Source organism: Myripristis murdjan, chromosome 13, assembly GCF_902150065.1.
Source record: "Myripristis murdjan chromosome 13, fMyrMur1.1, whole genome shotgun sequence".
Classification (NCBI taxonomy): domain Eukaryota; kingdom Metazoa; phylum Chordata; class Actinopteri; order Holocentriformes; family Holocentridae; genus Myripristis; species Myripristis murdjan.
The window spans coordinates 24,970,059-24,983,548 of record NC_043992.1 but is presented as its reverse complement, the minus strand read 5'-3'; the positions used below and the strand labels follow the sequence as shown (position 1 = coordinate 24,983,548).

At 41.6% G+C, this 13,490-nt stretch overlaps 1 protein-coding gene across 1 annotated transcript in view; it reads left to right on the top strand.

The window, feature by feature from the left end:
* Positions 1 to 1,567: 1,567 nt before the first annotated feature.
* nox4 (NADPH oxidase 4) overlaps positions 1,568 to 13,490 on the top strand; it is a 23,951-nt gene continuing 12,028 nt past the window's right edge. The window contains exons 1-7 of the mRNA XM_030067121.1: positions 1,568 to 1,847; positions 2,408 to 2,503; positions 7,468 to 7,578; positions 8,783 to 8,867; positions 10,801 to 10,898; positions 12,224 to 12,251; positions 12,646 to 12,718. Coding sequence (XP_029922981.1) covers positions 1,791 to 1,847; positions 2,408 to 2,503; positions 7,468 to 7,578; positions 8,783 to 8,867; positions 10,801 to 10,898; positions 12,224 to 12,251; positions 12,646 to 12,718 — 548 coding nt within the window. The 5' untranslated portion in view covers positions 1,568 to 1,790. The remainder of the gene's footprint in view (positions 1,848 to 2,407; positions 2,504 to 7,467; positions 7,579 to 8,782; positions 8,868 to 10,800; positions 10,899 to 12,223; positions 12,252 to 12,645; positions 12,719 to 13,490) is intronic.

Below are 13,490 nucleotides of genomic sequence, written 5' to 3'. Positions count from 1 at the left end.
GGCAAATCAAAACACCAAAAGAGAAATTACCCTGTATTGGAGGTGATGCCAGTTGTATATGAAATAAAAGAGTATGCCAACTTCCTTCTTTTGGTAATGGATGTATTCTGTTTATCCAGGAGAGTATATATATTTTACACACCCAATGAAAGGGAAGCCGTCTTTGTGAGTACAGTGACAGTGTTACTAGAAATATGGGAACATTTTTTTTGTTTATACTTGTTAGCATTGCATAAAATAAATCTTATTTGAAGGTGAAAATACATGCAGCTCCTTTATCATTTCGTGTGTTGAGCACATGAAAGCCCTCATCAACGTTTTTTGTTTTTTTTGTTTTTTTTTTAAGGTAACTATTTTTTAACTGACGTTACACCTTGATTGCTTAATAAATTATAAAGATGATTATTACAAATTGCAGGAGTTTGTTGAAGCTGTATTGGACAAAGGCCTTTTTTGTGATTATAGGTCCTCTTTCAATAAATGGCCTGGTTGCATGCAAACAGGTGCTCATTGGTGGGCAGGTTTATCAGTAAACAGAGTTATAGGTGGCGATATTTGCCAGAAGAGAAAAATAGATAAACATATAAAAAATTAAAATGTCCACATGGACCCTAACCCTAAACCTAACCCAATAATGATAAAATAATAATAAAAAATCAAACATCTACACGAATAGAGTTTAAAAGGCCTTTATTATTGTGGCAGCGTGGTTATAAGAGAAACGAAGAAGAGCAAGGAGAGTATTGTTTTGTTTTGCTTTGTTTTGTTTTGAAATCACTAGAAGATGAAATCTTTGGCCAAAGAAATCTCTGCTCTCGCACAGCCCATAGGCTGCATTTCCTCCAATAGACACAAGATGGCGCTGACAGTGCGTACCACTTGTCAAGGCTGAGTCCTGATCGCAGAGTCCTGGGTTCAAATTCGACCTCAGGCCATTTGCTGCATGTCATCTCCTCTGTCTCCCCCTTTCCTGTCTCTTGCTACTTTGACTGTCAAATAAAGCAGACATAACTACTACTACTACTACCACTACTACTACTACTACTACTACTACTACTACTAATAATAATAATAATAATAATAATAGGCTAATAATAATAATCTTATGAAAAGGATTACACTGGGAGCCCAAAGGATGACAAATAATTTAGTTTTGACATGAAGTTATATCTCATGTCCCCAGATTAAAAGCAGAATATGGGAAAATTCTGAGTTTTATAACCCTTATTTTGGTTATCTATTAGTCTGCACTACCTGCTGGCCTGCAGTTTCAACATGCAGCAGGTCAGCACATTCTTGTGTCGGAAATTTTAAAGAGCATTTTGTCTTCTGAAGTGGCGATAAAGCTTGTCTAGTTTTTATATTTACAGACAAAAGTTCCTTGCTTGGTGGGCCCACCTGTCAAGTATTGTATCATGGGCAAAGTTTCCCACAGACAAGAAGAATCGAAGTGTGGTGGCGCCACCTACTGACAGAGAAGGGTCGGTAGCGAAAGAGAGAGAGAGCGAGAGAGAGAGAGAGAGAGAGAGAGAGAGAGAGAGATGTAGGGTTTGAGCAGGCAGGCAGGCAGACGGAGCTGTGCTGGCCACCGCTGGGGCGCCGGTGTCGGGCTGATGAAAATAAATGCCTGCAGAGCGCACGGGAGGCTGACGGGCATGGCGACATAACGGGAGGAGACATCGGAGCTGTTTGGACGGACACGGACAGAGAGACGGAGAGTGGCTGTCCCGTCTCAGCCAAACGGGACCTCGGTGAAAACTTGGGGCAGCTGCTGCGCTGTTGGAGGCATCATGGTTGTGTCGGTGCGGAGCTGGGTCGCCAACGAGGGAGGAAAGCACTTGGTCCTGGTGGGCAAACTTTTCCGGACACATGGATGTTTATCTGTTTATGTGTTGTAACATCAACTCACCACAGCGACTTTGTTATAGCGAGAGAAGGACCTTTCACAAACTTCTGTACCATTGTCTACATCTTATGTTTTTTTATTTCCAACTAGCTACCCTTACAAAAAGTAGCCTAACTAACATATTCCCTTATTGACCCTTGGTTTGTCATTGAGATTACAGTCACCGTTATGTCACTTTCTTAAGTATCACTAGCCTATAATATCCCATATAATACTTTTCATGGACTTCCAGTCACTGTCATATTTGGAAAGTATCCTTCTTGTATTACATGATAATGGTACTTACTTGTTAAGGGGAATAAACTAACGTTTCTGTTTTGTTTATTGATAATCATAATCAGGGACTAATAATCATAAAGTAGCAATGTAGCCTTTACTACGTTGTGTGTGTGTGTGTGTGTGTGTGTGTGTGTGTGTGTGTGTGTGTGTGTGTGTGTGCGCGTGTGTGTGTGTGTGTGTGTGTGTGTGTGTGTGTGTGTGTGTGTGTGTGTGTAATGTCAGGTCCTGTGGTTGGGAGCAAACACCTGGCTGTTCCTGAGAACTTTCCTGCTCTACTCCACTGGACAGCAGTATTACTACCTCTACAAGATGCTGGGGGTAAGGATACTTTTCATTTATTGAATGATTATTTGTTTGTTTGTTAGAGATGCCTACTGAGGCCTGCAAAAAATTTAGAGATGACAATAAAAGAGACAGCATCATGCATTGTGCTTATTTTGCGGAAGATGAGAAAATATTGCTTTGCTTTGCCATAATGCCCCATATTGAGGAGGGAGCTAGTTTAAATTGTTTCCCAAAGTAAGACCTGAGGACCCTCCAGGGTCCTTGGGAGGATACCGGGAGTCTTCATCCAACATTTGACCGTAATTTTATAATCTCTCACAACAACATACTCTTAATCTATGCTGACCTTAGCTTTCAATTCAGTATTCTTCAGTTGTATAATTCTGTAGGTTGCCATAAATACCTAACCAAAATCCTATCAACTTGTCATAGCCTAATGCATACCTATTGTATGCACTGAAAAGGCTTAGCACCATCTGTTATACGTTGCCATGGTCTTTAAACCACTCTAGCAAAGTTTTTATTCAACCCATCAGACCAAATGCATAACTTAAGTGTTGGGACCTGGAACACAGGCTGATTGCTATCTGGCCTGTTCCTTGCAGGCACACACCTGCCGCCCATAATCTAAGAGTTAATGTTCCAGAGTGCAGTTCAACTCAGGCTGTCTGTAACATCTATTGCTTGGTACTCGCATTCCCAATGAATCGCCTCCATTCAGCAGCAAAATTCAAACCCTCACATTATAAGATTAGATAACTACATCAGTAGACACGAGGCTCCGGTGACACCAAGAGGATAGTTATCAGTACATACGTTGTATTTGTGTGATATGTAAACATCTTCACTGATTCATCCAGGCTTTTTGATTTTGATAATGCCATCTAGAAATGTTCCAATCCAGCTGCTTACTGCTTACGAAGAAGTAAAACACACTAATTTGTTGTTCAAATTCAAAGAAAGAAGCCATTGTGGCATCACGTCTTCTCAAAATTTCTTTAAGTTTGAGTACATATGCCTTAATCAGAAAATAGCACAATTACATTTGCAGATATTATGTAATTTGGCTTCTTCAGTTGGTTATAATCAGTGGCTGTTGTTGCCTTTTTGAGGATATCATATCCAAAAATCCTCCATCAGTATAACCTCACTAGCCTCAGGTCACTGGGTATTATGGGTAATTACAGTATAACTGAGGAACAGGACCGAAACAGGCATTGAACTTCCTCTGGTTGCATCCTCGTTGCTTGTGTTATGTTCAGGACCCTAAAGTGGCTCATATCCCTCCTCGTGTGTCGCCAGGTGACAACAGTAGTGCTGCATGTTTCCATCAGCATAGTGGCTGGATACTTCTTTGGTTTGCAGACTGCAGATGTTCAAGAAGGCTGCTGCTACGGTATTTGGTGACTTCAGGGATTACTATTTATACAACAGGAGCAAATTTTGTGATGGATGACCATCTGTTTTTTACAGTTTTAATGAGTGTGAGTTATGACTATAAAGGGTTTGGGTTAGGCAAACAGTCGTTAGGGTTAAGGTTAGGAGAAGTCTTCAGGAAATGCATGTAAGTCAATGTAATGTCACCTGAAGTGATGGAAACTTGACTCTGTGTGTTTGTGTGTGTGCGCGTGTGTGCGCGTGTGTGTGTGTGCGCTCTCTGCCTGGCTAGTCTAGCTGACTGCAGGGGCAGAAGTGGCATGTGCATGGACACACACATGCACACAGATTCAGTTTGGAACGTGGCCCATGTGAGCATCACCGTAATTGTTGTCACAAGTTGGTGTGTGTGTGTGTGTGTGTGTGTGTGTGTGTGTGTGTGATAAGTTTGTGCCAGTAAAACAGTTCCTTGTCTTCTGAGAAAATGCTGCCTCAGCCTCAGTTACTCCCTCAGCCAGAGGATTCTCCTTTGGCTGATTGTAACTGATTGGTCCCTCTGTTTGTATCTAATGCTCAATTTTCACAGTTGTAATTGCACAATAGGTAATTTCATCTAAGCAATCTGATTGGCTGCTGATAATTCCCATAAGTCCCACCTAGTCATGCACTATTAGTTGCTATACCAACCTGATGGAAGCCAGGGAGACAGTTTGCAGTCCTTCTTGTTTTCTTCAGGTTTTAATGAAATAAAACTTGTCTGTCAGTACACATATGTCAATTACTATTGCATGCCTTTGTGCAAAGGTTATTAATACCTGTTTCAGCATGGTTGGAATGTGTCTCTGACCAATCTGATTGGTCAGAATGACCAGTGCTTGGATGAAACAACATGTCCTATGATAGGTTTTGTGCCTGTGTTTGCATGTGGATTCTTCAGTGTACAGTATATGCATTTCAGTAACCCAGCAGTTCCCCTGGAGGATGACTTTAGTCCTGGACTATCTGAGACTTTTCTGTTTTGTTCTCAGCATAGAGTTGCCTAGTATAATACTGCAGGCGAAGTGGGAAAGATATCAGAAATATAACAATAATATGAACTATATGACTGAACTAATCATCGTGATAAATTCCCACATCACAGCAGCTTCTTGTAAGTGAAATGGTAGAAAACTCTGATTCTTCGTCAGTGCACTTGCATCTTCTCTTCAGCCAACAGCATAAAAAAAGAGATTAAACTCTGGTGATCTCTTGTGGTAAATTGATGTAAAAATGAAAAAATCTACCAGTGGGATGAGATAATCGCACATGTTAATCAACTTGTGTCTAGATTTTTTTTTTTTTATCAAGTGCCATTTTCTCCATGCTTGTGGGCTGATCTGCCTTTTTCTGCCTTGTTGCAACATATTCATACTTGTTCCCAGAATGTCTTGCAACAAGTGAAATTGAACTGGAATAGGCTTTTTTTTTGTTTGTTTGTTTGTTTGTTTGTTTGTTTGTTTGTTTTCGTTTACTTTTTTAAAAAAAAACAATGTTACCATTGAATATGAGACTAAAGTCTTGTTAAGATGGAGTTATTGTAGTGTATGTTAAGGACATATTAGAAAGAAATGTATGAATGAAGAGTTTGAAAAAAATGTATACATTATTAAGTATAGGAGCACATTGAGAAAATAAGAAAAATAGCAAATTGTACATGGTATAAAAAAGATGAATTGTATAAATTATGAAATAAGTGAAAAAAAAAAAAAAAGACCTGGCAGCAAGCAGCATGTGGCATGTGTGAGCTATTCATGCACAGCCTGCACACTCAGACACAGGGGAGAGAGGGGCAAGTGTGGGCACGCCAGTGGCTTTGACTGAATGCCTTGCCAAAGGGCTTAAGTGTGCATGCGCGTGTATGTGTGTGTGTGTGTGTGTGTGTGTGTGTGTGTGTGTGTGTGTGTGTGTGTGTGTGTGTGTATGTCTCTGTGTGAGAGTGCATGCATGCAGGATGTATGTCAGTATTGTAATGCTGCTGATGGGGATTCAGAGAATCTTATCTCCTTTACCTGTATGATTCTTTGTGTACCTGAATGTTGCGTGTGTGTGTGTGTGTGTGTGTGTGTGTGTGTGTGTGTGTGTGTGTGTGTGTGTGTGTGTTATTGCACATTTGTATGAGGGGGTGGGTGGGGATGTACCACAGCCAAGATATCAGATCTCCTGCTTCTGCTGTGGTTTTGCTGTCAGCTGCTTTGTGGAGTGTGTACTGTATGTGTGGGAAGTTTTCAAAAGGGTAAAGGTCTTGGGCTTCCGTGGGAGAAAATGCATTATGGTTACTACGTGTATGATAGTGTGTGTTTGTGTGTGTGTGTGTGTAAGTGACAGTGTTTCGACTAGAGCGAGTGAGTCGGAGATACAATCAGGATATCAAAAAAAAAGAAAAAAGAACTATGGGAACGACTCAGATCTCGACTTTAACCTTTATTTGCTATGAGTGCATTCTGACTTGAACCATTTCATCTGTTTGCGTGCTGTCTTCCGTACATGTCCAACATGTGCTCTCATCTTTTTCGTCATGCATTTTCAGCAGATAATAATAGGCGTAACGCTAGCAGGGTGCACAGATGGTCATCATCATTCACGATATATCTCAGAATTTGAATCTGGCTGTATTGTTTGAAATGCAAAAATACTAACTGTGTCGAGAGAGAAAGTCCTCTCTACTGATCCCATTTTGCTCAAAGCATTTCTTTATTGTCAAGAAGACAAAACCATTCTTAGCCTGTCTCCTCTCCTTCATCTTCATCTCTTCTTCATGACTGATCTAGATGCATGCAGTGAGATCACTACGGGGTCACTGCTGCCACCAGGATTCACCTTTTCAGCCTCTTTCACAGACAGTGGGCTGCCCTCACGTTTTGTCTGCTTAGTGTACTTGTGTTGGTCAGACACTGATCTGCAAAGACACATGATTCAGAACAGATTCCAGCGTCTAAATATCATCTGTGCCATCAACCGCATGCATGTGACCACCACAGTGCAGAGTGCACCAGACCCCTTTCAGAAGAATAGGAAAAGACCATATTCCATTGACATTCAGTGGGCATGCAATACAGCCATGGGTATAAGTGTTGCACACAGTTTCAATGCACCAAATAATTGGAGAATGGCATCTATAGAAAGGTCAAACGTCTTTTAAATATGAAATAAAAACTTTTAGTGATACCTTATAGACCATGGACTCCATACCTTTAGAGTAGCATATTGAAAGAAACAACTGTTTAACTGTTCTAAACAAACTGAATTAAAATTGCATGGTATTTATAGGAAGTGCCACAGTAGAAAGACATGAAAAGAGCAGTGCATGCTATAGTTTGGTTTTCCTCAAATACTGATGAGAAGGACACACAATGTTTTGAGTAAACCTGCGCTGAAGGGAATGCACACCCCAAATGCTCTGTGTGCACCCTGAATAGTCCAGACCTGAATAGGATGTGTGTAAATGTGTGTATCTGCATCATCCAGACTCATATCAGTTTACATCGTCTGAATCAGGCCCTATTTTAGAGACTCATATAACAATGTGTGTTTGTGTGTGTGTTTGTGTGTGTGTGTGTGTGTGTTTGTGTGTGTGTGTCCAGCTAGGGCTATGCATCAGCAGGGCGTCAGCAGCAGTGCTCAACCTCAACTGCAGCGTGGTGCTGTTGCCAATGTGCCGCTCCCTCCTCACCTATGTCCGAGGAACACACACGGTAGGAAAGAGGCCGGGGGCTGAATGTACGGAGGAAAGGCGGTGTCAGTGTTACATCAGTGTCCGTGTCCTGTCCGTCTTCCTGTGGAGCAGTCTCTCTTCTTAAATACATAACACATGTATTCAAAAATTCAAAGAGGTTGACCTATCACAGATGTCTGAGTCTCCAGAATGAACGAAACCAGGATGCAGTCAAGCAAAACAGGATTTTCAAGATGTGCATACCCCAAAATGTAGAACTGCACCATCCTGGTGCTTCTGCCACTCACGGTTGTGAAGTCATAGTCAATCTGTGATGTTGTCATTAGCTGAAGTATCTATTAAGTATTTTAAATGTGTACCATTTAACAGGAAGTAAATCAACTCCGATTTTAATATAAAAGCATAAGAAAAAAAAATGTTTGGTCCTGTTTAGTCCTATTTTGACCAACAGTCATGATCATATCCATCATAAATTTCAGTTGCACATACTGTTGTGGCTTAGAAGTCAAGGCTGACGTATCTCAATTCACTTAACCAGCCCAAATGTTTACTAAAACTACTTTAATGCAACAATCACTTATAATTTTACAATTTTTGAGGGAATTGTTAATTTAGTTAACTTAGTTCAGACCTGAACACCAAGTGTTCCTTCTGTTTCCAGATAATTTGCATGTCAAGAACTTGTTTCTTTGTTCCATGGTGCACATAGTTTCTTTCAAGTGTGGATCTACAGTAATTGAAAATGTTTCTGCTACTCATATTTCAGTCTGTCCTCAGCTTTGGGTAGGGGGGGTTGGAAATGAAAGGAGAGAGGGAGGAAGTGACAATTCAGTGTTACAACATTGCCGTGCAGACTCACTTTCCTCCAAGGAATACACATGGGACAGAGGATTGGTCTCAAGTGACTCACCACAGAAGAACATATGTGGTGTGGAGAGAGGGAAGGCAGGGGAGTTATGGATGAGAGAAATATGGAAGGAAGTGGGCAAAGATGACTGCTGGGTGGAGGGAGGGAAAAGAGGAGAAGAGGAGGAAGTGAGGGATTAAATAAAGTGTAATGGAAGGCAGGGTGCAAGTATGGGTAAAAGGAAATGAGGTGTTAGATGATGCAGGGGTACTTGGAAAAGCTTTTTTGTTTGTTTGTTTCTTTTGACTCCCACTGTTGTATTCAACACTGTTGAATACAACACTTTCACACATACACACACACATGTCTCATGCAGGTATCAAGCAGGAAGACACGCAGACTGCTGGACAAGAGCAAGACCTTTCATGTGGCGTGTGGAGTCGCCATCTGCATCTTCTCTGGTATCTCGGAAATTTGTAAATTATGCCTACAGTACCTCTCACATGTCTGCATGTGCATCCAGTCATTGTTAATGATCTTCCTACAGTGCCTGTGTGTGTGTGTGTGTGTGTGTGTGTGTGTGTGTGTGTGTGTGTGTGTGTGTGTGTGTGTGTGTGTGTGTGTGTGTGTGTGAGTGTGAGTGTGAGTGAGAGAAACACTTGTAGTGTGGAGAAATTAACCTAGGCTGACCTCTGAATTCCTGAGGTACCAGCTGTGATAGATATCCAGCTGGTAGTGTGTGTTAAGTGTTGCTTGCATGTGTGTGTGTGTGTGTGTGTGTGTGTGTGTGTGTGCTCCTTTGAGTCTGCTCCCATGCAATTTAACATTACAGTTAAGCATTTTTCACTAGTTTTTAATTTTATTTTGTTCTCACTTTTTGTTTTCAGTTTAGTTTTAGTTTGTATTAGTTTCAGGGTTAGTTTTCCTCTTTTTGGTAATGTAAGGTATTTGTGTTAAGTATTGTGTAGTAAAGCTCAATAAAACACCCCCCTTTGTTAAACGTGTTGCCTGCAGTCCAATAGCTAAGCTAAACCAACCACTAAAGGGAGCTACAGATAAATTGTGCAGGTTACCAGTCTTATATTGATCGCATGTTATGTGACATTTCTTATCATGCTCTTTTTGACTCATAACGTGGCCTTTTTTGCAGTAATGGGAAGGGAAGAGTGCTTCTTTTAAGCAGTAGGAGAAGCAGCAGGAGGAGCTTTAGTCTGGCACTGATTTTGGTGATAAACTTTGGAGAGTGGGAGAAAAGGGATGAAAACAAGTTCACATAGATCTATATTATTATTTCTCCAAACGGTCTCCATAAAGTAAACATTAGGTTCAGGATTGTTAATAAGCTCTGAAAATATGTAATGCAGGTTCAGAGAGCCAGATCTGTACATGCAGGTCCCTGATGAGAAAAAAAATAAATGGATAAAATCAACAAACGTCCTCCTTCAGAAATCCAAGGACAAGTTGGGAGTACCTGGTGCGTGCTGGTACGCTCATCTCTTTGGCACTCCTTTTCATCATCACCGTTCACTTCTCAGTTCAAAATCAACACCACACACACACACACACACACACACACACACACACACACACACACACACATTCGTACGTATGCATATACACACATTTCTCCCCTTGGGCGAAGTTCTCGTGTTCTAATAGCAGAGTTCCAAAGTTCTGAGATAACCGAGAACAATGAAGACAGGGAGAGAGAGAGAGAGAGAGAGGGAGAGACAGAGAGAGAGAGAGAGAAAGAGAGAGAGGGAGAGGGAGAGGGACGGAGGGAAACAGAAGGAGTGAGAAAGGATGTGGAAGAGCAAAAAGGACCCCTGTGTCTCATGATTACACCCACTAATTCTATCAGCTGTCGGGTGGCTGCGTGGTTAGGCTATGATGTCAAGGAGGCGTGTGTGTATGTGTGTGTGTGTGTGTGTGTGTGTGTGTGTGTGTGTGTGTGTGTGTGTGTGTGTGAGTGAGTGTGTGTGTGTGTGTGTGTCCAAGTGAGTCAGGAGGATGTTTTGCTGACTTTCCGCTGAATAGACAAAGAGATGTTTGTACGTGTGTCCTCTTGCAGCTCCTTCTGACCTGTGTAATTGTGTGTCAGTGTCAGTGTGTCAGTGTGTGTATGTGTGCATGTGTGTTTCTATGAGAGACAGAGAAAGAGAGAAAGAGAGAGAAAAAGAAAGAGAGAGCTTTTGTGTCTGTGTGCTCATGTGTCTGCTTGCCTGTGCACTCTTAAAAGCTTGTGTCGTTTTTGATGACACACCGCAACGTGCTGTGTTTCTTTTCCACACGTTCAAAACAACGCACATTAACACAAGAACATGATTATTAACATATGTTGGATATCAAAGAAAGTAACAGATTAAGATTGTAATCCCGTCTCTCTTTCTCTAGTGGTGCATGTTTCTGCTCACCTGGTCAACGTTGTCAACTTCAGTGTTAGCTACTCTGATGACTTCCCTGCTCTCAATGTGGCCCGCTACAGGGGAGAGGTGAGACACACACGCGCACACTCCAAAGTACCAATGCGTCCACAATGCATCTTGAGATCTGAGACGCATTCGGAGGTGGCATGGGGACGCTTTTGTTGCATTTGAAGTGTGAACAGCCATGTGTCCCAGGACGCACTGAGGGACCGCCTACTCTCCTGACGTTCTCTGTTAAGCTTGGTCCTGCTCAACACTCCCAACACGGGCCAGACCGGCACTTTTCCCATAGAACAAATATCCTACGTGAACGAAGCCTAATTAAAAAAGTGAATAGAAACACAGGCTCTCTACCTGATGCTTGTCTCACCATCCTCAGCTTTTCTTTTTTTGAACATTGTCTGTAATTTCTGGCACACATGAGAGCCACATCTGCGGAAGAGTCCCCACCCATTTCCACATTCAACAACATTCATCATTTTAACATTCAAGTTCAATTACATGTTCAAGATCATTTGTCCACCATAGCGGAGAACCAAACCCTCACAAACTTGTGCAATAATGAAATAATCTGAGCCTGGACTGACACCATCAGGTCAAGGCTGACAAGGTTCAGGTTGAAAAAGACAAACTCTAGTGTTTAGACATTTATTTTCCCATATAACAAATTTTAAGAATGAATTTCAAATTTCAATGTGTATTTGAGCACAAAATGAAACAGAAGGAAAATCAGAACCTGACCCTCCCAATTCACTCAGTAAGGACTATTTTTCCTCATCAGATTATTTCCATCTGTTGAGACATGCATGTGCTGTGTTTTTGCCATTGTAATAAGGTGAGACTACACCCACGATAGACCATCTCTTAAATGCAGTGTATCGGGTCAGGGGTCTGAAGGCTGTCAGACAAATCTACATCGTCCTCATCACAATAACATTTACCTAAACAGCACTTTTTAACACCTGCTGTGTGTCTCAACAAAGTGGAGTGGAAATAAAAGAAAAGACAAGCAGCTGAGATATGGGATGATTTACTGCATTTCTTTAAGAGCACTTCAGATTTTATATGACATCATAATTTGGCGCAAGAAATGATAGTAATAACTTACAGATGTGAAATACGCCATGAGTAATTGATGGCGCATTGAAATGAGGCTGGCTCCTTTTTTTTAAATGCCTGTTGCCTCAGCTCAAAAAAAAAAAAAACAAGCGTTTGGTCACAGCAAGTGGAAATGATACGTGTTTATTTGCATAGAGAGTGGGGAAGTAAAATCCAATCCTAAGTGGGCACTCGAGATGCATGTGGAGATGCATTCTAATGCAGCTTCTGATTGGATCACTGCAGATGCTCTCATGCTCTCTGTTCTGTTCTGTTCTGTTTTGTTTTCCCAGGACCCCAGGCTGATCATTTTAACAACAGGTGAGGAAGACTGCCCTTAACAGTATACAGTACACTTTATAGACCAAAAGTGTGCATGTTTGTGTGTGTGTGTGTGCTTTAAGTTAGTGCGTGTGTTCCAGATTAAAGAGGAGAGTAGGTCATGCTGTGTGTATGCCTCATTTCTCTCTCTCTCTCTCTCTGTTAGTTGGTAAAACATGACACTGTCAAAGTAGAGGATTGTTCACCTACTTTTTTGTTGCATAAACTGCACATTTGGATGCAATAAAACGGCGAGCAGACATGTCTTGTCCTGCAAGGCAACTTGAGATCTCACAGATGTGGAGCCGAACGTGTCGAGTGCAGGTGTTTTGATCGGGATGTCAAGATACTCGATGACTGTGTCTCTGTTCTATGATTGGCCGGTTTCTTTTAGTCCCGGGTGTCACGGGTGTCCTGTTGGTGCTCATCCTCTTCCTGATGTTTACAGCCTCGTCCTACTGCATACGGTAGGTCATTCAAACTGCTGTCATCCATCATATACAGAAAGTCAAATACTCAAATGGGAGGACTTCACCTAAAGAATTTATTCCAAGAATTTAATACATCATGTTCATTTTAACACGAATATAAACATAAATTCTAATTAATGTAATAGTTTTGGTTGCCAACGGTAAATTGCAACCTATTGTCCCAGTGTTTTTGACAATAGTTCATTTCAGGATCAAAATGCTTCTGCTGCTGCTGTGTGTGTCTATGTGTGTGTCTGTGTGTGTGAGTGGCTGGGTGTGAGAGTAAAGATGGAGACGATAAGGAGAGGTCTACTAGACTTCTAATAGAGGTCTACCGCAGAGCAAATCTCCTCTGAGTGCTGCACTCAGAGTTCTGTCATTACTCAGGTCATAGTGGGTCACCTACTGTCTGTGTGTGTGTGTGTGTGTGTGTGTGTGTGTGTGCTCTCCATGCTTCATTCTGTAACTGACCATAAGATCAGAGGATTTTAGTGTTGCGCTCAGGAAACTGTCCTTTGGGTTGTATCAGAGACGCCTGTATGTGCTCCTAATTTACTTAACTCTCTTGTTGATCATATTAGAGGCTTGGAACAACCGACCTGTGTGGTTGTACGGGTTGGAGGGCTTGCTGCTTAAATGATTTAAAATGCATTTGTCCGTCAGTGTCCTTGTGTTGGACTAGGGTATACTTAAAGACAGATGAAAGAGGAAAGATTGGGACATCTTAAGAAGCGCCAGTCAAAGAGGCTGAACACAGGGTTTGATGGTG